The sequence below is a fragment of the Coenobita brevimanus genome, chromosome 40, assembly GCF_032717465.1.
Source record: "Coenobita brevimanus isolate Jiangsu-jjx chromosome 40, ASM3271746v2, whole genome shotgun sequence".
Classification (NCBI taxonomy): Eukaryota; Metazoa; Arthropoda; class Malacostraca; order Decapoda; family Coenobitidae; genus Coenobita; species Coenobita brevimanus.
The window spans coordinates 12,498,542-12,522,729 of NC_136993.1; the positions used below are offsets into that span (position 1 = coordinate 12,498,542).

Sequence of the window (24,188 nt, forward strand, 5' to 3'; positions counted from 1 at the left end):
TATACTATAGGACTAGCCGTGTGTGTGTGTGTGTGTGTGTTTGTATTTTGGGCAGCCGAAACTACACATTCAAATCTCACCAAAACTGGCACAAAATTTGCAAAATATTTGCTGGTATGAAAAAACTTGGTCTCATCACAATTGAAAAACTTTTACTATATTTAATGAGCGATCACATTCTGACCAAAAAACGCTGGTCCAGGCACCCGGCATAGGATCTCCGTAGAATTTTTTTATCCATAGGTACAACTAAAATAAACTACAGCAGCGGAAGAGCCCTCCGCAGGAGCAAGTGCGAGAGGTCCGAAGGGCCCACGAGCACTTGTACCAGACTATAAATTTAAGCATACTCCACTCAACACTTTCTTAGCGCCAATCCCTTATATCTTCATAGGCCTATATAACTTTATGCTTATGTGCGTGCATGTGTGATTATACGAGTATTAATCGTGCGTGATTTCTCTCTCTCTCTCTCTGACACATGTAGTAGATTACCTTACATACAGTCACAGTGGTAACCTCTCGGTTGCCAGGAATAAAATACAATCAGTCTGTTTTTCAGTTGTCATCTAAAATGCATAGGACATAATGTCGCAATTAAAGACGGTGATATATTTGACAAAATACACACGACACTTACACAAAATTACCAGCACTATGTAAGACTTGCATTGCTACAAATTGTGCATGCACCTAACGTTTTACGAAATTTTCGTAATGTAATATCTACAAATGTGCTAGCAGTGGCAGTCGCCCCGTCCACACAATTGTTCTAACAAGCCTACACACACACACACACACACACACACACACACACACACACACAACTGGCGTAGTGGTAATGCTTTCGCCTGCCATCTAGTAGGACAGGGGTTCACACCAGATTGGGTGTGAAAAGTTTCACTAACAAAGTGGGAGGTTACTGTTCCTCTTGAGGTAGGGAATGGTTGTGTGTGTGTAAAGGTCACAGCCTTGCCCTAGATCGGACTATATCAGCTCTCTTCCTGGAGGATAATGAGCTGACTATCACGCCAATCACGTTATCCTGACCGACCCGGTGAATTACACACACTCGCCCAAACGCTTTAAATTTTGACAGGCAGTTCTTCTCTGCCTACTTCTTCCACACACCTTAAGAGTTAATATCACATACTTATTGTCTCATACAACTCACAGTGGAGGAGAATAAAGCTGATTCATAATTCCTTCTGGGAATTAAGTCGAAGGAAGGACTTATTTGTCCCCTTACATTTAAACGTGTTTCTTAACCAAATTATTCTATTCTACTGAGTTTCTGATAAACTTCGTGCATCAGTCTGGTACTACGTATTCTAACATTTGTTTGGAAAAACAAATATTATTAACCGAACCAAGAGCAAAAGCGTCACTGATAGATTGTGTAAATGCCAATGATTAGGTTGGGTTAGCACTCGGTTGGCAATGTTCTTGTAAACCAGTGCCTTCCAAACTGGGGAATGCGCCCTCCTTTGTGGTGTGTGAGGAAGATGGAGTAATGACATGAAGCCATCTTCCAAAGTTGCTGTTATATTGCTGTATGGTGCAGAAGCCTTGGCACTGAGGAATAATGAAGAGAAACAGCTGGAGTGGACAGAGATGAGAATGCTGCTATGGATGGGAGGAATGTCACTGAGAGAGAGGAGGAGGAATGATGACATCAGAGGAGAGGCAGGAGTTGTGTCAGTTGTGGAGAAAACAAGAGAGGCACGTTTGAGGTAGTATGGACATGTGACCAGGATGGAGGAAGGTGATCCTGTGAAGCTGGCATGGAGGAGTCAGGTGGAAGGAAGAGGAACGAGGGGAAGACAATGGATTAGGTGTAGTGATGGAATTGAGAAAGAAATGAGGCAGTTAGGCCAGGAGGAGGAGGAGGCAACAGACACAAGTTACTGAGGACATCATATATGAGCGGCCGACCCCACCAGGAACTAAGGCAACAATTATATATATATATATATATATATATATATATATATATATATATATATATATATATATATATATATATATATATATCATCTGCCTGTTGAGGTCCACTGCAGGACCAGCCTATCCCTACCGAATCAGGGACGATACCTACCGAAGCAGGGCCGAAACAGCCAATGTATCTCTACCCAGTGGCTTAGGCTGTCTGGTAGAGGCTGTGTGTAGGGTGAGAAATACTTGTGAGTGTAATTATAATGTTGGAGTGGCTTTGGATGTGTCTGTAGTCTGTGAACTAAGTGTAATCAGATCGCCTTAAGCCGACTGGGTGCAAGCATACTAGTATGCGACACTGGTTCAACCACAGCACCCATTGTGTCCGCCAAAGCAGTCTGTGACTCGGTGAACGCTTTCCAAAGTTTTATATATATATATATATATATATATATATAATGCACGCATCTCAGACTCTGGTCAGTCAAGTGGTGATGCACGAATCCATCTCATTCAGCTGCTGTCTATTGACCATCAAGTCACGACCTTCCCGCCCACAGCCAATTAAGCAGTATATAATTCACTATGATCCGATGGATATAATGACTCTTAATATTATTACAGGTTGAAGAAGTTATTGTAATACTCAGAAATTTTCAAAGAATATGCCGTATAAATAAACAAAAAAAGTAGGAATATTTACTTACATTCATAAATGGCTAGAATATGCATTTGCATATACACATATGCAAATGCATGATTATCCTAAGCCTACTTATGAGTCTCTGTGAGATAAAGTGAGAGAGTTAGACTGCGAGAGACCCAGTGCCTGCACTCCCTGCACGGTTCACTGTTGCATTTTCGCAACACCTGCACCACGGGCAGCACGTTGTGACTCGTACCTGTTGGTCTCATCACATATGTGCTGCATGACTTCGTCATCGAGGAAGGCCAAAAGCAAGTCCATACACTCAGCATCCTTGTCAAGAGTGAAGGCAGGCTGTATTCCTGAGGAACTCTCGTCGAAATAAAGTTGTTCAGGGATGAAATCAGAACCTTCCGTCCACACGAAGGTGTCCAGGATTCCCTGTCATGGCGGTGTAGGGTGGGTCAGGGTGGAGGGTGGCTGTGAGGCAGAGTGGGCTGTTTCAAGGTCACTCTCACTGACCCTAGGTTGCCATGTACCACTAGCAGCCCTTACTCTACTTGCTACTCTACTTTTACGAGTAAGAGATTTACCTCTTTCCCTATGGCCTGCCTTCACTGTACGTGCTGGTGGAGACTCGGACGACGAAGACTCAGGAGAAAATTCCACTGAAGATGAGGAAGAAATTAGTGAAGTGAGGCTGGGGGACCGGGGAGGTGATTCACCTTGGGACTCATGGTGGGCTGGGTCATGCTGGGCCATTGTTCCGGGGCTAACCCACCGCCTTTTCACTCCCTTCCCAAATTCCTTCCCTTGCTGCATTAAGGGCTCCTTTCCCTTGGAGCTAGGGATAACTTGGGATACTGAAACACTCGTACTTGGAGTTTCTGTCAAGATTTCCTCCCGAGGCTCATCACACGATTCACCCAAAGGATCAAAGTCACCATCCATCATTATCATTGATATTTCTGCCAGTTCACGTTCCACTGCTGAGTCACTTAGTCCTTTACTGCTTCCCACATGAGTTTTTCTAGGGGTAGAGGTCACAGGACCCTTTGCAATGGGTGCAGAAGCGGCAGAAATGGAGGGGGCGAGTGCAACATAGTTTCACCTCAGAGTACGACAAAGAACTGAATGACGCGGCGTATATGGGCAGGCAAGGGTTGACAATGTCAGTAGGGTGACAGCTGCTAATTTATATGCTATGAAATGATTGGTAGGAAATCTCGACAATACATAAAAAAATAGGTAGTTCCATTTGAATGTAAATATCACTTAGGCTTCTCCCTTCCTTTCTTATATATATTTTTATTACTAGAATAGATTATACGGCATATTTCAAGGGGAAATTACTGGGGAAAATTAGCGAACGAGTGCACGTGAGACGTTGTCAGGTGATAATTAGCTAATTCCAAGTGTATGGCATTATCACTTACTTTATTTCTTTTTTGTATATATTATTTTGTATAGGAATAGGCCATAGGGCTTATTTCAATGTACGAAATCAGTGGAAAATTTCGGGTAAAATTTGCCAAGCACAGCGCGACCGGGCAGGTGTGAGGAGAGGGTAATGGAGGGGAGGTAGGAAGGGGAGTCAAGAACGGGGAAAAATGGCTAAATTGTCAACAATGGATGGGAGTACAGATGACATTAGGAGCCCTGACTATTGCTGGACATTGGCAGTACTGATAGATGATACAAGCCACCACTTGTAAGCCCGGGAGAATTCAAAATAACACAGAATCACAAAAGTGACGCTCCGTGGTATGATCCATTGTGCCCAAGCATCACGAAAGTGATGCCCCGCGGTTAAGGGGTTAAGCATGATACCTATGCACAATGGTCTAAAAAAAAAAAAAAAAAAATTCTGGCATCGTCTTTGATAATGGATTTTGACTAATTGTGGCGTGTTGAATCTGAAAATGAGCTCAGATTTGCTCTACCATATTTATTTTTCATGCCACAGGTATGCAATTTTTTTTTTTCAATTAACCGATTTAGGTCCTTAGGTGTTGCACTTTGGGAAAGCAAACTTGGTTTAATTGCCTAAACCTAAGCCTAATTTTGCCTTTACATATTTACATCTATTCCACATTATTTATGTGTCTTTAACCCGCCCCATCCCGACGTTTTTGGACCTTTTTTTTTTTTGGCCCAAACATCCGCTTTCGGTGAGAAACATCGAAAATTCATAGAGAAATCGCTCACCTGAGGTTTAAAATACACGATTTAGGTACGTGTACTTCCTTACCTGACTGGGTTTTCTAACAGGCTGGCACCAAAGAAAACGAGTTCTATGGGAGGGTAACTATTTTATCCACTCATAAACAGTATTTATTTATTTACTTGGTACGAATTTATACGTAGTACAAGAGTACATTGGTTTTCAAACAGTAATATAGGCATTATAAGCATTGTTTCACTCACTAACTCATCACCATTCATGACCTTTTTTTTCCCACATTACCTGATCATCATTTCTGACTGATTTTTCCTCAAATGCTGTGTAAACTTTGTCCTCCACATTGTCATCGACTGGGGAATCACTCTGGCCCTGAATGTCTTCATTGACCAGGTCACTGGTGACAGGTGAATTGCCGAGACAATGGCGTGCAGGGGGGGGGAGAGATTATGCGGTGTAAGGCATTGTTCCTGCTTGGCATCTTGTAGAGGAATAGAGGAAGGTGTCCCGTGTATACATGCCAAAAATCACTCGCGAAATCACTCGCAAAAATTAAAAATTGTGCAAATTAGGGACCTTGCAATGTTGCCGCGTTAATTCACGTCGCCGGGACGGCACGGGTTAAGGGCTGGATAAAAGAGGAGGGGAGGGCAAAGGGGCCTTGCAAGTGGCCTCTCATCTTTCCTCAAGTGGAGATGAACAAATCAATGTGGATTTTCATCCATCAGAAACTTCGTTAGGCCAACCTTCATTGTTCAATCAGTTTGAGTTGAACGATTTAATTTGAGACTTGGGTTTGCCAAAACAATCCTCCAAATTGTTGGCTTCAAGGCTAAAAGAAAAAAATCTTCTTCATCATGGCAATATCATCTCATTTTATCGCAACAGAGAAGAGAAGCTGCAGAAGTACTTCACTTCCAATGACAAACTTGTTTATTGCAACGATGTTGAAGGACTTCTTTTGGAAAGGGGATTGTATAGATATGTATCCGATGAATGGAGACTTTTCACCGACAGTTCAAAAACGAGCCTAAAATGTGTCTTGCTTCACAATGGTAACACACTCGGATCAATTCCTACAGGGCACTCAGTGACCCTTAAAAAGGAATATGCCAACATAAAAGTTGTTCTGGAAAAGTTGAAATACAATGATCATACTTGGTTGATATGTGCTGATTTAAAAATGGTGAACTTCCTTTTGGGGCAACAAAGCAACTACACGAAATACTCGTGATATCTCTGCTACTGGGATAGTAGGGCAGAGGAAGAGCATTGGGTTAAGGATGAGTGGCCATTAAGAGACAGCTTGACACCTGGACATAGGAACATCATAAATGAGCCACTGATTGATCCGGATAATATTATTCTGCCACCACTTCGTATCAGGTTTGGCATAATTAAACACTTTGCTATGGCTCTTGATCACTCCAGGAACTGTTTCTACTATATATGCTTAGCTTTCCCTGCGCTAAGTGAAGAAAAAAGCCGGAATATTCGATGACCTTCAAATCAGAAAGTTGCTGAACGATCCACAGTTTGTTGTCTCAATGTCTCCTATTGAGGTAGGAGCCTGGAAAGCATTTGCCAATGTTGTGAAAATCGTTTTAGGAAACCGGAAATCACACAACTACAAAGAAATCGTGAAAGAGCTCTTGTCCAGTTTGCAAGCAATGGGATGCAAGATGAGAACGAAATTGCATTACTTGCATAGCCATTTGGTCAAGTTTCCAGAAAATCTTGGCCATGTGAGCCAAGAACAAGGTGAGCGTTTTGACCAGGATATCAAAGTAATGGAAGAACGCTACCAAGGCCAATGGGACTGTAATATGATGGCTGATTACTGCTGGAGCCTTATGAGAGATTTCACACAAAAGAATGTCTTTGAGAAAAAAGTTTTGCAATCGAAATAACCCAGTGGTGTTAATGACTGTTTTTACTTTTTAGAGAATAAAATTAAACTGTTGTTTTAACATTGTGTAACTTACCATATCTATGGACCTATGGTTTACCAATTTTGCTCTTTTATACTTATTAGATGATAAAACGGCAAAGTGAAAAAAAACAAAAGCACTGCACTGTAGTTTGAGTATCATATTTCAAAAAAAGTGAATCATTTTGCTCTGCCAATGCTTTAAACTTCAGAGTAAAATAGTGAATTTTCATTAAACGTACGGCATACCATATTTCAAAAACCTGATGTGAAAGACAAAAACTGATACCAAATTTGGATTCAGCAGCCCAAAATTACCTATAATCCATTGCAAACAGTCACGCCAGAAAAATTGTGTTGACCAGTGTTATATTTTTTTTAATTCATTTGTTTTTCCTTCCTGTGTCCTGTTAATAAAAAAAAGAAAAAAAAAAAAGATAAAAGTAGATGATGTACATTCCAATTTCCACTCATTTAATGCCAGCGTGCCACAAGTGCTTCACAAACATCTTTCTCTTGTTTATCGATGATCCCCTCATCCGTAATGGACTGTATTTTATCTTCAGCTTTGGAATTAGCTGTAAAAGAGCTAAGGTTGATCAGTACTTTATTTATAATGTCTTCCTCAAGCTGTCTTTGAGCTTCTGTCCTTATCCTTGTATAATAATTTCTTGCCTGTTTATAGTTGTTATATGCCCTTTCACTATTATGTCTTCTGTATCTATTCCACAGCAAATCTTTTTTTCTTTTGATTTTTTACAATTTGTATTGAACCATTTCATTATTTTCATTTCTGTTTCTTTGTGCTGAGGGGTAAAATTTTCGTCTCCTATTAAAAAAAATATATATAGTTTTTTATATGACATTTACAGTAAATCTTGTTCTCTAAGCTCCATTTCCCAATCTGTTTCTAAAAAGTACTTCTTGAGGATATGGTGGCTGCCCTTTTTTTGTAGTTTAGGCCCTTTCTGTAACTCTCATTCCTGTTAACTATGTCATATCCAATCCTGAAGTTGCATTTAATACTGCATGGTTGCTTTTCCCAAATGGAGGGTGATACATTATACTGTCAATATCATTTTTCATTCATTCATTGCCAGACGCCATGTATCCCAAACGGGGTGGTCAAGGGCTTAGAGTTAATTGTTTTACAGGGAGGGGCACTAATCCTCCACCAACCCCACTTGACACGTAGGGATGCCAACAGCATCTTGTGTTCCCAGGCGGTCACCCATCCAAGTACTAACCAGACCCAACATTGCTTAACTTCGCTGATCGGACGGGAAGCGGTGTACTCAACGTGGCATGGTATTCTTGCTTATTAAATATAAGCTGTAGTACTGAAGGATCATCAAGTCCTCTTTTTCTGGTGTTTTCCTTTACATGTCGTGTTAGTGGGTCCAGGAGCTTTTGTTCAGCTTTCATGGCTTCTTACATCCAGATAATCCAATTTCTATTTGTACTGAAATCTCCAGTTAATATAATTCTTTCAGATTCTCTTCCATTCTATGTGGAAATGCTCTTAAACTCTAGATTGTACTTTCTGCCAGGTCTTCATATTCGCCTCTTTCCCAAGTGTTTATTTTGGGTGGCATGTATACATTTGCCACAATTACCTTCCCTTCAGATGTGTTAATCTCACTGCAATCAGTTCTGCTTGTGAGGGTATATCTAGTTCTGTTTCTTTGATTTGTAGATTTTCTCTGCTAATATTATAATTCCTCGTCCCTTTTCTAAAATTTCTGTCTCTTCTCCATATATTTTATTTCTTTAAGTTTAGGGTATCATTTGATATCTTTGGGCATAATTTTGTTTCAGTTAGGCAAATAGTATGTGGTTCCTTTTCTTTGGTATAGTCTTTCATCTCAAATAATTTAGACACCATTATATCAACAGACGTCGGAATAAGTTCGTTTCCTTTTCCGTGGACTAAGGTGTGTGTAACACTGAACGGTGGAGAGCTATCCCCTCCTCCTCCCTTCCTCATAGTCCAATACTCCCACCCAAACCCCCAACTTTTCCCTCCGACTCATAACCCCACCCAGTTCCCTCCATACTTCCGCTCACAGCCGGCTAGGGGTTACTGTACTTCTTACATCTCTCTAATTACGTGTAATCCAAACAACTAATAAAGGTATAGTACAGTATACATCATAAACCATGTTAGGAAAAGGTTTCCTACATTTTAAGGGAGAGAGAGACTATAAATCTGCTGTGATTAAATATTGCGGTAGTAGACACCTCTCTTACACACACACACACACACACACACACACACACACACACACACACACATACACACACACACACACACACACACACATACACACACACACATAAGTATAATGTATACTGGTGATCTACGACCATTGGGATATCACACCTTATCAGTTAAAGTGACTATTAATTTCCCTTGGTTAGGACAAGGGTGTGGATGTGGGTGGAGCTGTCGCACAAAACTCAAGAGTGGGTCTTTATCTGTTCATCACACCTGCGGGCATAATTATATGCATCATATCATCACAGCCAGGGTCACGCACCCTTTTGCTTGCTGCTCTAGTTTTCCCTACACAAACCGTGTGCAGTATTGGCAGTGTAGCTCAATTACCGCTAGATCTAGAAATAAGTACTTCGAACTAGCAGAAAATATGACATTGGGTGACATGAATGCTAGCTATTATTGCGGGAATTAAGCCTTCTTATTCTATACTGTAGGGGATGCACCCAACTGTCTATAGAGATTCCAGCATTTTATGCCATATAGCAATAATCTAGTGATATTGAGAACTAACAGACTGTTGTATGTATTGGTAACGCTGACACCTTCAACAGCAGATGCCATCCCACAAGCCCGAATCTCTCTGTCACTCCTCCCACCTCTGTCAGAGTAACCAATAACTCCCCAGTATATACGATAAGCGATACGACTCCGCCCGATAAGAGACATGCCGTTCACGTGATATCCAGAACTGCTGCGACCATTGGGATATCGAAATAGATCTCCAGCGCCATAAATCGCTATTGCAATAGCCTATACACCCTCTGTGTATATATATATATATATATATATATATATATATATATATATATATATATATATATATGAGAGAGAGAGAGAGAGAAATGCATTAATTTAAACTATTATCCAAAAACCGTGCATATAAGGATAACTAGAGCACTAGATACTGACTTTTTTTAACAATGAAACTCGAAAGGTTCATACCGAAGCATTATCAAGGGAGCAGAATTATCTCTCTGTCATAAAGATACCGGACTCACCTGCATTAAGTTGAGTATCCCTATCGTGGTTATTATGGCTCAGGCTCGGCAACATGACAAAGATGCTCTCCGGGGGCAAATAGTTGGACTGAAGCGTCTGGGAAACGAGATGTGTGGGAGATGGCTGTCGAAAAAGATGTTTATGATACAGTTTATTCAATTATTAGTTGTTCGGACCACACGTAATTAGACAGGTGCAAGAAGTACAGTAACCACCCACCTGGCTGTGAGCGAGAGTATGGAGGGTACAGGGTGGGGTTATGGGGTCGGAGAGAAAAGTGGGGGGTTTGGGTGGGAGTATGGGATGATGAGGAAGGGAAGAGGAGGGGATAGCTCTCCACCGTGCAGTGTTACAAGCGCCTTAGTCCACGGAAAAGCAAACGAACTTATTCCGACGTCTGAACATTTGAGTACATCAACTTAATCATCTTGTTCACATACTTGCCATAGCTTGAGCCTACTACCTTCCTTCATTTTATTCCCTATTGGTTGTGTATCACTTTCGTACCTGCAATCCAATTACTGTGTGTGTGTGTGTGTGTGTGGTGCTACCAGGCGATTTTTTTTAACCTCAGAAAATCCCATTAATACTAAGGGGGATATGGAAGCCTGTATCTAATCATTCAGGTTCGAAAAGTTTATTATAAACTGAAATAAATCCTATCAAAATAGCAATAAAAAATTAATAATGATTACATCCAGTGGGCAGAGGGCCTAACCTGTTCTGTCCAATACCTTTTATTTATTTCTCACGCTCTCCCTGACATTACTCATCTCGCCAAGAACCTTATACCGCTGCATGGTGGCCGACTTGGGACCTTCATGAAGCCGAAGTGCCAGCAAATTTTGGACTTTTTATTTTGATAGATAAGTTAGGCATGATGAGTAAACATGGAGGACATCCACAAAAACACTCACAGAAGCCTAAAAGGTCGATTTTGAGGTCGATTCTCTCTCAGTGGGCTGCTGAAAGGTTCGGAGTAACGCCCATAGACTTCATCGGCCGCCGCCGACACCCAGCGAGGTGTGGTAGGAGATCTTCGTTTTCTTCATGGGTAACTATCCCAAATGACCCAGGGACTCTTTCGGAAGGCATACAGATGATGTGGGAACTGTCCCCAAGTATAATGAAGTGTGGGAGTGCATTACGACACCCGACTGAGTGAGTGGTATTTTTCAGATGATGATCATAGTAGTGAATTTTTTAGTTTTCACATGTAAACAAGTACTTGGCCACACATATATATTTTGCATTTGCATCTTCTTTTTCCAAGACTAATTACAGATATTCTTGCACATCATAGGCCTACTCACTATGTGTGTCTTTTCTGGAACACACAAGACACATTACACAAGTTATGTATGAGGTACTTGCACTGCACTAATTATTATGAAATCACTTCTGTCTATCTATCTATAGCCAGGCGCTTTAATCCCGTAAGGGGTGGCCACAAACATATCGCCTCCATGTCGCCCGGTGCCCCGCCATTTCATTGCCCTGCTCCCAGCTCACACCCCCTTCTCTCATATACCTCTCGACTCCATCCTTCCATCTCATACTTGGCCTCCCCCACTCCTCCTCATTCACATACACTCTCCCCGTCAGTCTCTCACTCTCCATCCTTTCCATATGGCCAAAAAACCTCTGGGTGTTTCTTCTAACGCTTCCTATCACATCCACATCCACACCACAACGCTCCTTCACTTCCTCATTTGTCAGTTTGTCTTTCCGTTGACTCCAAATGCTCCTCTCCATTAACTCGTTTCCACTGCTGTCACTCTTGATTTCTGTTCCTCCAACAAGGTCCAAGCTTCACTTCCATAAATTAGAGTTGGTATCACAATACTGTCATGTAGTAGCTATTTCACTTCCATGCTCACTTCCCTGTTTCTTGTCACGGCTTTCAAGGAACCAGTAACCTTTCTTCCCTGTTGTATTCTTTCAAGCACTTCACCCTCTAAAGTTCCATCCTTAGTCATTACACTACCCAAGTACTTAAACGCACTCACATTCTCCTTTTCCTCCCCATCCAACCTCACTGTACATTCACTGACTGCACTTCACTCGAAGACCATAACTTTACCCTTCCCTACATTCACCTTTAGATTCCGTTTCTTACACACTCCCAAAGTGGAGGGAGTGTAAGAAAATTTTCTGGAAAGAGGTAAAGCGAGTTAGACAGGGTGCCAAAGAAGTTAGATGGAGAGTGAAAGATAAAAATGGTAGATAACTAGTGGAGAAGGGAGAAAAAGTGACCAGATGGAGAGAACACTTTAAGGAATTGTTGATCATAGAGAATGAAAGTAATGCAAGTTTAAGTGGCTGGGGAATGGCTAGGAGAAGAAGGGATGTGAGAAGAGAGGAAGAAATCAATAGGATGGAAGTTGTGACAGCAATGACGAAAGTTAAAACGGGGAAAGCCTCAGGAATTCATCGAGTGTGTGATGAAATGCTGAAGCATGGGGAAGAGATAGTAGTAGAATGGATGTGGAAGATGTGCAGATTGGCCTTGGAAGAAGGTAGAGTCCTGGAGGATTGGAAGTCAGGTATAATTATTCCCCTGCACAAAGGAAATGGAGAAAAAGTGTGTGGTAATCACAGGGGCATTATTTTGTCTTCTTTGTGTAACAGAAGTATATGGTATGATACTTATTACAGAGTTAGGGAAATAACAGAGGAATTAGATGGAGAACAACCCGGAGGTTTTTGGTAGGGAAGAGGTTGTGTAGATCAGATATTCATTCTTACATCTTTATTGGAGCAGTTTCTAGGAAATGGAAAGAAGTTGTATGCTGCGTTCATGGATTTGGAAAAAGCATATGACAGGGTGGACAGACAAGGATTTTTTTTTTTTTTTTACTTGTCCGACTCTGGCCAAAGGCTTCAGGGCCTATTTCTCGGGGGTAGTGACCTATCCCAAGGTCCGGTAGTCCTCGTACACCTCCACATGTCACCACTTCGACACTAACACCCACCATCCATATTGAATACATGCTAGGCTGTCTCGTACAGGACTGGTGTACTGGTATTAGCGGGGATATTTTTGTGACATGTCGGCGGGACATCTGGTAGATCAGGAAAGTCTGCTCTTTTTAGGAAATTCAGATCCTTAAACTGTTCCCTGCCCCAGCTGGGATTCGATTCTCGGTCCATTAGGACAGCAGGCTGCCTCTCTACCGATTCAGCCACCGCCTTCCCCAAAAAATCTGTTGACACCGCCCCCCGCCACCACGAGAGACACACCACCAGCCCGACCATGGTGTCTTGTGGAAAGTATTAAGAATACATGGAGTAGATGGGAAGTTCTTGAAGACAGTGAAAAGTATGTATGAGGGTGCTAAGGCTGCAGTGTGTGTGTGTATAATGAACTGAGTGAGTTTTTCTACTTGAAGGTCTGATTGAAACAAGGATGTGTCATGTCTCCATGGCTGTTCAATCTGTATATAGATGGAATTACAGAAGAAATACAAGGTAGGGCAGTGGATGTTGGAGCGGCCCTAGAGAGAGAAAGGGCAGTGTTTGGAAACTCCCCGTACTCTAGTTTACAGGCTTGGTAGAAAAGTCTGGGATGAAATCACTTATACTAGTTGATATATACATTACAGTTACTATTGAAATAACTTACACTAATTTACATATACATTACAGCAACATTCCTAGCCATCTTGTGTCTCACTTACCACGGTTTAGTAACACTTAGAAGTGGAGAAGGGCGTGATATTCCTCAAAACATGAGATTAGGCACTATCCTATGTCACACTCCACACACTGGTAGCTGGTGTCCTTCCACTGGGTCCGTGGCCGGCTGTGCTGTGCTGGCAGACGTGGTATCTCCTTTGGGGAGTCTTTTTTGTGCCTTGTGCTGTGATAAGTTTAGAGAAGTGGCATTCGGTGAGGCACAGGGGATGGTCACTGCCACATGGATGTTGGTGAGGCCCATGGTCACATCCATGGGTGCCAATCAGCTCCCTAAACAGCTCTTTGATGGAACCCTTAAAGGTCTTGCTGGTCCCAATGGTGCTTGCATGGAGGAGGTGGGCATTCAGTACCATTATATCCAGAAGATGAAAGAAAAGTTTCGTGTTCCACTTCATCATGGGTCTGGCACAGTCCACACTTGAAATCATGGCGTCAGACTGGTTCACTTGCTGCATGTTATCATAATCAATTACCACCTCCAGCTTCCAAATGTGAACCTATTTCTCACTGTGGTAGTCCACGGTTTTGGTGAGGTGCATCAGCGAGCGGTGAACTGTCGTTAACTGGTTCACATCTCGGTTTTGGTGCCAGGTGGTGATGAAGATATTGTTTGCCTAGTAAAACACTACCTCACTCCTTTGCAGCTTCCAGCCCACCTGTAAGATGTGCTAACAGGTTTTATACTGCCCCTCAGTTACCTGTTTCCTGCTAGTGCAAGTACCGAGCGAGAATCGGGCTAATGTACCAGCTGTCCAGGTACAGGATGTGCCCACGATGAAGGCACTTCTCCGACATCATCTTCACCTCTGCCCCTGACAGTACGACTGTTCTGTTTTCCATAATTTCCATCTGTGCACCTGTGCACATGACTATGTCCTGCACATACCCGGTCTTTCAGTCACATATGACGACAATCTTGAACCCGAAATGGTGTCTCTTGCTTGGGATATAGATCCTGAAGGCGATGTTTCCCCTCCACAGCACGAGACTCTCATCTATGACCAGGTCTCCGTAGGGAAAGAGGCAGAGAACCGCACCCTCAGGTGATCAAACACCATCCTAATCCTCCTTATCCTGTCAGTGTTGCCAATGTTGCTGGGCTCCCCAGTGTCGAAAAATTGAAGGAAGCTTAATATATCTATCTATCTATCTAGCTATTGTCAGACGCCTAAATCCCGTAAGGGATGGTCAGAAACAAGCCGCCTCTATGTCGCCCTCTCCCCCGCCATTTCATTGTCCTGCCCCCAACTCACACACCCTCTCTCTCATATACCTCTCTACTCCATCCCTCCATCTCATACTTGGCCTCCCCCTCCCTCTCCCCCCGTCCACCTCACTCACATACACTCTCCTCCTCAGTCTCTCACTCTCCATCCTCTCCACATGTACAAACCACCTCAGTTTGTTTCTCCTAACACTTCCTATCACAACCACATCCACACCACAATGCTCCTTCAGTTCCTTATTTGTCAGTCTGTCTCTCCATACAACAGCAATTGATTCTTCTTGATCAGTCCCATCAGGAGAACCAAGGGCAGGAAGAGGTACGCGTCATCACTCGTTATGTCTGCATCAAAGAGTAGGCTATTGGGTGTCTGTGGGGTTGTGCCACAGCAGAAGGTGGCATATGTGTTAGAGAGGAGAACAATTATCAATATTAGCTCCGTCTTAAAAAAAATCTTGAAAAAATCGATTCTCCTTGAGGTGGGAGTCAGCTCCGACACAGTACAGCCTGCTGTATCACTGCCTGTGAAGCGATGAATGATGGGAACGAAACTGCTTCCATCTACCTTCTCCCATGTGACTTCATCCCCTTCTTTGGTTTCTTCCTCGTCACCACTGGGGCCACCTCTGTCATGGTCATCAGGATGGAGAGGAAATTCGGTAGTGGGTTGGGGAGGACGTTGCGGGAATAAAGCTTGTCTCCTCACTTTCCTCACGACTCGCAATTTTCTTCCCTATGCCTTTTCCTTCCTTTTTCCTTTACCTTTTGCTCCTTTCCCTACCGTTTGAGGCTGCTGGGAGGATGCGCAGGAAAGGTGTGGGGAGTGAGCACTGGGAAGTTCAGGTGCAGTGGAGGTGCTGGGTTGGGAAGAGGCAGCATGGTGTGGAGGTGGCAGGTATTATCACACACCACGTGAATAAAACAAGGCAATGTTCACCTTGTACTTTTTACTATACAACTCTTCCCCACTCCTCTGGGATTTCCTGGGTTATCCTACCCATGAAGACAGCCGATGTTCACCTGAGGGGCCAGCCTTGTATCCCTCATCTCTAGAGGAATTGTCCATGGAGCGAGGGCAGCGTGGTGAGGTAGGAAGTGGTGGTGGTGGTGGTGCAAGATGAGATACAGCCATGCGGACAGCGATATACCTTGACCTTCTTGGGGATGGAATCTGATCCTCGCTGCTTGATTCTAACTCAGGTTGGATGTACCCTCGATCAGCAAGATCATCATCAATGGGAGAATCACTTTCTCCATCACAGGGGATGTGCAGGAGCTCGTCAATCTCGTGTTGGGCAAGACTGCTGCTATGAGTCATAATGCTCACTCACTCACAAAGTGTGACTAGGTTGGCAGGGCCCGACGCATGACAAGGAACACGGTGATGACTCATAATATGGTTATGAGGCCTAGATAGGCATGGGAGAATTCCTAGCAAATACTCGTATCTTGTTCCAGTTTTGAATGTTCGAATTTTGACAAATATTTCAAAACGATGACATATAATTATGTCACTGGAACTTTGTGCACATGCAGGGCCCGACATATATATACATCACCGGCACGGAGTTGGGTAAACTACAAGGAATTAACAACAAGCTCATTTCATCTGTTCAGTTTGAGGATACAGGTATTTTTTGCAATCAAGTGACCACTGTACTATTTCTTTAATTTGAAGTTAGATGTCCAGTTGTGAAGATGAAGAAGTTAATGAGGATTATATTTAACCCTTCCAGCTTGAATATTGCCACAAACCCACTGAAAGAGTCTGGAGGTAAGAGTAATATATAAATGAAAATATGTTTGTAAGGCTGAAAAGTAAACCCATTCTATATTATTATTTTCTTTGTTGCTACCCCCACATGACTCAGCTCAAACTAAGTCAGACCCTCTGACTCCAAGAGGCTCAGTCCAATTTTCACTAACCCTATCAGCATGAGAATTCTCTCACTCTCCCAAGCTCTTGGTAATATGGGGACCAATATTTGGGCAAGGAATACAGTGATTATCTGAATGACATGAAACAAATTTTACTCATCTTCCATAATACTCATCGACAGGGCATTACAGCATAACTGTTTGTCATCACACAAGCTATTATTGAAACTATTTCTCTTCTGCAGATGACTAATCATTTTTTAAAATCTGAAGGTGCTAAAAGCAACTCTCATTAACCCCTGCAGTCTTTTCTAACATAAATAATAGGTTATGGATGGAGCATTAAAAAAGAATAAAAAGTTTTGTCATAATGAAGCAGTGAATGGAGTTTTTATTTTTATTTTTTTTATTTTTTTTACTTTTCGCTACTAGTTCTTTGCTAAACTTAGTAAAACCGTGTAGAGGAAGGAAGATAAAAATAAGCAAAAATCATCATTACCAAAATTTAATCCAGCACAATATCGTTGTTTTCATTTCAGTTAAGCTACCGTCAGACAGTACTATGAAGCTCTGAAAAGACATTGTACAATGTTAGGCATATCCTTTAGAAATCCATCACCACATTGTGTGGTAAGCTGAATAAAAACTTGTGAGGCGAGCAGAAGAGAAATTAAAATTACGTCATAGAGAAGGAATAATATTATGATAATAACTTTAAGGATGAGAGGGGTCTGAAAACTTAATAAATCGTCTAGAGGGAGCATGAATATAGAACATTATAATAATGATATACTTCTATATAATTACCTGTATTTCAGGAGAGCTGTGGGGCTCAAAGCTGCCAAATGGTTCTTGGAGTGGGTTAATAGGCATGCTTGGGAGAGGAGACGGCGATATCGGAATCGGCAATATGTACGTTTCATCTCAACACGATCGAAAAGACCAACAAGATTTTACTGCTCCATTTGACCAAAGTGTAAGTATTGCTGGTGACGTCATATGGCTCGATATCAAATGCACAACTCTCTCTCTCTCTCTCTCCCTCTCTCTCTCTGCACATATCTGTGATCAATATCTATATATCTGTATCTATCTATCTATCTATAAGTATTTGGGTATATAGATAGATAGATAGGTGGGCAGATAGATATATAGGTAGAGAAACATAAATAGATAGTTAAAAAGATAGATAGATATAGATAGATAATTAGATAGTGATATAGGTAGGTAAACAGACAGATATCGATATCTATCTCTCTGTCTCTCTACCTGTCTCTCTCTCTCTATATATATATATCTTTCAAACTATATATTTATCCATTCATTCTCTCCGGCAAGGAAAGTACGTTTTCACCCTTGTTTGTTTGTCCGTTAGCAGGATTACTCAAAAACTAGAAGAGAGATTTGGACCAAATTTGGTTTGTAGAAGGACCTGTCCCAGGGAACAATCTATTAACTTTTGGGACCGATCCGGGTCGTATTACAGATTCTGGATCCGGAAAACAGCTTTTGCAAAATCGTCTTCAGTGATTAAAAACCTAACCTATTATGATGCGTGGTTTGGAAATTAAATTGCCCTAGTTGGAGTGATGCGCTCCACTGAGTGTCCCTCTAGTTTATCTTGTTTTCTGTCCCTCTTTCCATCCATTTCTCCCTCCATCCATACCTTCTTCCATCCATCATCCATCAGTGTAGTTGCGTTCATGAGCGGGGTCAGTGGAGCTGTGGGGCGGAGGACTGGCAGCTCCACTATTGCAGTGTTCCATCTCACTCATCCCATCTCATCGAGGAGTTTTGTGGTAATCACAGGATCATACAGGTCCTACTGGCACCCTACCCTCGTCACATGGGTCCCTGTGACTTGGGTATTTCCTGAACTGAAGATGCCGCTGAAGGGTTCAGCAAGGGTTGGTGATTTGAGGACACAAATGAGATAAAGACATAGGCAACAAGGATGTTGTTGGCACTCCGAAAGCTGACATTACAAAATGTTTCCAGCAATGTAAGGACAGCTGGACTGTGTTGAATCCTAAAACACATACTTTGAAGGGGATTTAAGCTTGATATCTGCAAGTATGCTTTTTTCCAGCTAAAGGTCGGGAACTTTTCGATCAGGCCTCGTACATATCCATTATCAGTCATTGTTAGCTCACTGCTGAGCAAAGGCCTCCCGATCCTTCGGGAAGAAATACTTAATTGAACCAGTCTCTGCGAGATTTTGCCAGCACACTCCTTTATATTATCTCTCCTTCTCATGCCTGGCCTTTTTACTGCTATGCTTGCAATCTCTTGCAGTCCAGTCACTCAGCCTTTTGCTCTTGCTCACCTCCATTTCTGTTCTTTTACAATTATCTCCTGTAATGTCCTTGTCTTTAGTCTGCTGTCTTACCCAAATTGATATATTCCTGTCTTTCAAAGATATTCCAAACATTCGCCTTTCCATTACTCTTTGAGAACAGATTAGTTTGCATTCCATTGATTTTGTCAGTTTCCAGGTCACATCTGAACACCATAACTGGCATTATACATTCATTATATACATTTTCTTTCATACATTCTGGCAAGTTACTTTTCATTTTGTCTACGTTCATCGAAAGCATTCCATTCAATGGATATGTGTCTTTTTATTACGGTTTTGTGGGCTTCTGTTAGTTTTAGTATTTGCCCCATGTGAGTGTATTCTTGAACTTCTTCATGAGTTTATTTTGATGACGATCTTTGGTGTATCTGAATTAAACATTGCTTTAATTTTACTCATGTTAATCTTTGATGCTATTTTATGCCTTTCTCTGCTTAGATCATTTAACTCTGCTTGTTCTGTCTCTGCTGTTTCTGAAATTATGACACAGATCACAAAATCATCTATAGTTTATTATTTTCTTCATCCGTGTTTACTCCTTTGTTCTTCCTGAAAAATCATTTCAAGGCATGCTGTAAATAATTTTATTTTTGTAAAACTGTACCACCCTGACGCACTCCATATTCAATCTTAATTTTGGCCTAGTCTGCATACAACTTAACAGTTGCGATTCACTCCTTATATATGTAAGCGAGTAGTTCTATAATGCAGTCATTTACTCCTTGTTTAAGCTATGAATTTATGACTGCAATGTGCTCCACTGAGTCAAAAGCCTTTTCATACTTAACAAAGCCTAAGCACAAATATTTATTATATTTTGCAGTTTTTCAACTAGGTGATTCATTGTTAGTCGAGGTTGATTTTTATCCAGATTTGTGGTTATTCTCTTCGTAATGACTTTAGCCGTAGTGAGGAGTCTCTCATTAACTGATAATGCTCAGAGCTAGATAACTAGTAAGATGTTTTGATTTTCTTTTCTTGAATAACAGAACAACTGTTGCATTACACCATGTTTTAGGAATTTTCTTCTTTTTTATACATTGGGTAAATAAAAGAGAGACGGTGTTGAACTTCTGCTCCTGCATCCAGCAATATTTCTACAATTATATCATCTTTTCCTGGGGCCTCTCCTCATTTCATACTTTTAAAGGAAATGTTTCCTTTATTTGGTGTTGCTGTTGGAATTTTAGTTCAATCAACTGAACTACATACAGTGCTTTGTAAAATACTCCACCTTTATTCATCTTCTCTTGACACTGAATGGCTCACCATTTTGCTTTGTTTCTGTGTCACATCCGTTCACTCTAGTCTCCGTTCCACTGATAACAATCTTCAGAAAGTCCAGATCGCGATTTGCACACTCCAGTATGTCTTGAGTAACATTTATCCGAGAGAAGAGATCATGACAAATGCCATGAAGCACCTGCAAGAGATACTGAAAACCGACCATGAAAAATGTTTCAGGCATTGGAAAGAACGCTAGGCTACGTGTGTCAAGTCACAAGGGGCCTACATGAGGGGGATTAGTGTCCTAGCTCAAGTGGTTAGCTATTATTTACTAATTTATTTCTTTTTTTAGCCGAGGGTCGGATACTTTCTGCGCAGACCTCGTATATATACAGGGTGTCCTAGGAGGAAAGGGCATAATTTTGAAAAATGATAGATGAGGGGATTCGAAGCAAAAAAAAATTTAAAATCAGCCTGTTTCCAATTTCAATCATTACCAAACTGCATTTACTACCGATCTTATGGGTATATTATGAAGGAGACCATTTTTGCCCAGTGGCTCATGAGTAATTGAAGCTCCGCAATCCTTATGATCTGGACACATGCTCATATAACATTTTATGCTTAGAATTTCACCATCTCTCATTTCCCAAAGCTATGTCCTTTCCTCCCGGGACATCTTGAATACGAGTGTTGATATATCTGTATCTATATCTATATCTATCTATGTCTATATGACCTCACTATAACGTACTAATTGGGGCCCAAACCATTCCAAAAAAATGCGAAATTCCGATAAAAGCGACATCCGGACTTCCCCCTGCTAACCTGGACTTTTTCCAATGTATCAGACATTAGTCCAGATTGCGTGAATGGTTTGTAAACTGTTTTGACTACCATTGCGGTACTCTACTGTTATAAATTCACCACATTAATCAAGTGGTATAATATATATAATAATACTGTACTATACACTGATAAATATGTCCTTTTATTTACCTTATTATGGTGAGCATAGCTGAAGTGGTCAGGCAGTCTGGACTGCTTCTGGCTTTATCAGACTTTTTCCAGTATATAGGAATTTAGTCTGGTAGCTCCTTGAGTCCGATAAACAGGTCTATTAAAGTCCGTTATTTTGAGGTATATATATATATATGTATATATATATATATATATATATATATATATATATATATATATGTGTGTGTGTGTGTGTGTGTGTGTGTGTGTGTGTGTTGCAAGATGCCTTAATCCCCTATATGGGGTGGCCACAAACAAATCGCCTCCATGTCACCCTGTCCCACGCCATTTCACTGACCTGCTCCCAATTCACACCTCCCTCTCATACCTCTCCACTCCATCTCTCTAACTCATCCTTGGCCTTCCCCTCCCTCTCTCCCCCTCCACCTCATTCACATACATGCTCTTCATCAGTCTGTCATTCTCCATCCTTTCCACATGGCCAAACCACCTCAGTGTGTTCCTCATAAAGCTTCCTATCACATCCACATCGACACCACAACGCTCCATTACATCCTCATTTGTCAGTGTGTCTCTTCATGTGACTCCACAGGCTCCTCTCAAATAACTCATTTTCACTGCTCTCACTCTTGACTTGTGTCCCTCCAACAACGTCCGAGCTTCACTTTCATACGTTAGAGTTGGTATCACAATGCTGTCGTGTAATAACTTTTCACTTCCATCCTCACTTCCCTGTTTCTTATCACTGCCTTCATGAAACCAGCAGCCTTTCTTCTTTGGAGTACCCTTTCAAGCACTTCACCCTCTAAACTTCCATCCTTACTCATCACACTACCCAAGTACTTAAATGTACTCACATTTTCCATTTCCTCATCATCCAACCTCACTGTACATTCACTGACTTCACCTCTCTCAGAGACCATAACTTTACTCTACCCTACATTCACCTTTAGATTCCGTTTCTTACACACTCTCCCAAACTCATCCACAAAGCCTTGAAGCTCCCCTTCGTCTTCACTTAACTCACCCCATCCCGACCACTTTTCCACCATTGACTCCCCCCAATCCTGACCATTTTTGGATTTTTTTTTTTTTTGGCTCAAACCTCCGCTTTTCGTGAGAAACATCAAAAATTCATAGAGAAATCGTTCACCTGAGGTTTAAAATACTCGATACAGGTAGGAGTACCTCCTTACCTTACAGGGTTTTCTAGCAGGCTGGCACCAAAGAAAACGAGTTCTATGGGAGGATAACTAGTTCACACCACTCACAAACGGTATTTATTTATTTACTTGGTACGAATTTAAATGTAGTACGAGAGTATATTGGTTTTCAAGCAGTAATATAGGCATTATAAGCATTGTTTCACCCACTAACACATCACCATACCTGACCTTTTTTTTGCCACATTACCTGATCATCATTTCTGACTGTTTCTTCCTCTAATGCTATGTAAAGTTTGTCCTCCACATTGTCATTGATTGGGGAATCACTCTGGCCCTGAATTTCGTACATGGCTTTAGTGGCCAGGTCACTGATAACAGATGAATTGCTGAGACAATGGCATGAGGGGGGGGGAGGTCATGTTGGGTAAGGCATTGTCCCTGCCTCGTATCTTGTAGAGAAAGGTGTCACGCGTATACGTACCAAAAATCACTCACGAAAATTGAAAATTGTGCAAATTAGGGACCTTGCAATTGATTCGCGTTTATGTATGTCGACGGGATTGGCAGTGACAAAACGTGTTGAGGTTAAAGAACGTCAACGGGACGCCGCAGGTTAACAACACAGTATCATCTGCAAACAACATTACAGGGAGTTTCCAAACACTGCCCTCTCTCATTAGGACCACTTCAACATCCACTGCCCTACCTTCTATCTCTTTTATAACCCCATCCATATATGGATTGAACAACTATGGAGACATGAGACATCCCTGTTTCAACCCAACTATCAAATAAAAAAAAATTCAGTTCATTATCCACACACATTGCAGCATTTGCATCCTCATACATGCTCTTCACGGCATTCAACAACTTTCCATTTACTCCATAATTACTTAATACTTTCCACAATCCTTGTCTGTCCACACTGTCAAATGCTTTCTCCAAATCCATGAATGTCACATACAACTTCTTTTCCCTCTTTAGAAACATTTCCACCAATTATCTAAGAATAAATATCTGATCTACACAACCTCTTCTCTTCCTAAATCCTCCCTGTTCTTCTCCAACTATTTCCTCTGTTATTTCCCTAACTCTGTCAATAAGTATCCTGCTGTATACATTTCCTATTACACTAAGAAGACATATGCCCCTATGATTACCACACACTACGTTTTCCCCTTTTCCTTTGTACAGGGGAATAACTATACCTGACTTCCAATCCTCCGGGACTCTCCCTTCCTCCCAGGCCAATCTACACATCTGCCACATCCATTGTAGTACTATCCCCCATGCTTCAGCATTTCACCACACATCCCGTCAGTTCCTGGGCTTCTCCCATGTTGACTTTTTTCGCTGCTTTCACAACTTCCATCCTTCTGATTTCTTCCTGTCTTCTCACATCCTTCCGTCTCCCAGCCATTCCCCAGCCACTTATGCTCGCATTGGTTTATTCTCTTTTTTCAACAATTCCTTAAAGTTTTCTCTCCATCTACGCACTTTTTCTCCCTTCACTGTTAATCTACCATTTTTATCTTTCACTCCCCAACTAACTTCTTTGACACCTTGTCTAACTCTCTTTACCTCTTTCCAGAACATTTTCTTACATTTCCTCCACTACACACTCAGATTCCTTCCAAATTCCTCATCCTCTTTCTTCTTACTCTCTCTTCCTAATATTTT

General features: G+C 41.6%; 1 protein-coding gene and 1 pseudogene across 1 annotated transcript in view; one reads left to right on the forward strand and one right to left on the reverse strand.

Moving 5' to 3' along the window:
• Positions 1-24,188, forward strand: part of LOC145396958 (putative glutamate receptor) — a 289,079-nt gene that overhangs the window by 25,249 nt on the left and 239,642 nt on the right. Inside the window, exon 5 of the mRNA XM_080270191.1 lies at positions 17,594-17,751. Within this exon, the coding sequence (XP_080126317.1) occupies positions 17,594-17,751 (158 nt within the window). The remainder of the gene's footprint in view (positions 1-17,593; positions 17,752-24,188) is intronic.
• Positions 7,894-8,010, reverse strand: LOC145397315 (5S ribosomal RNA; annotated as a pseudogene).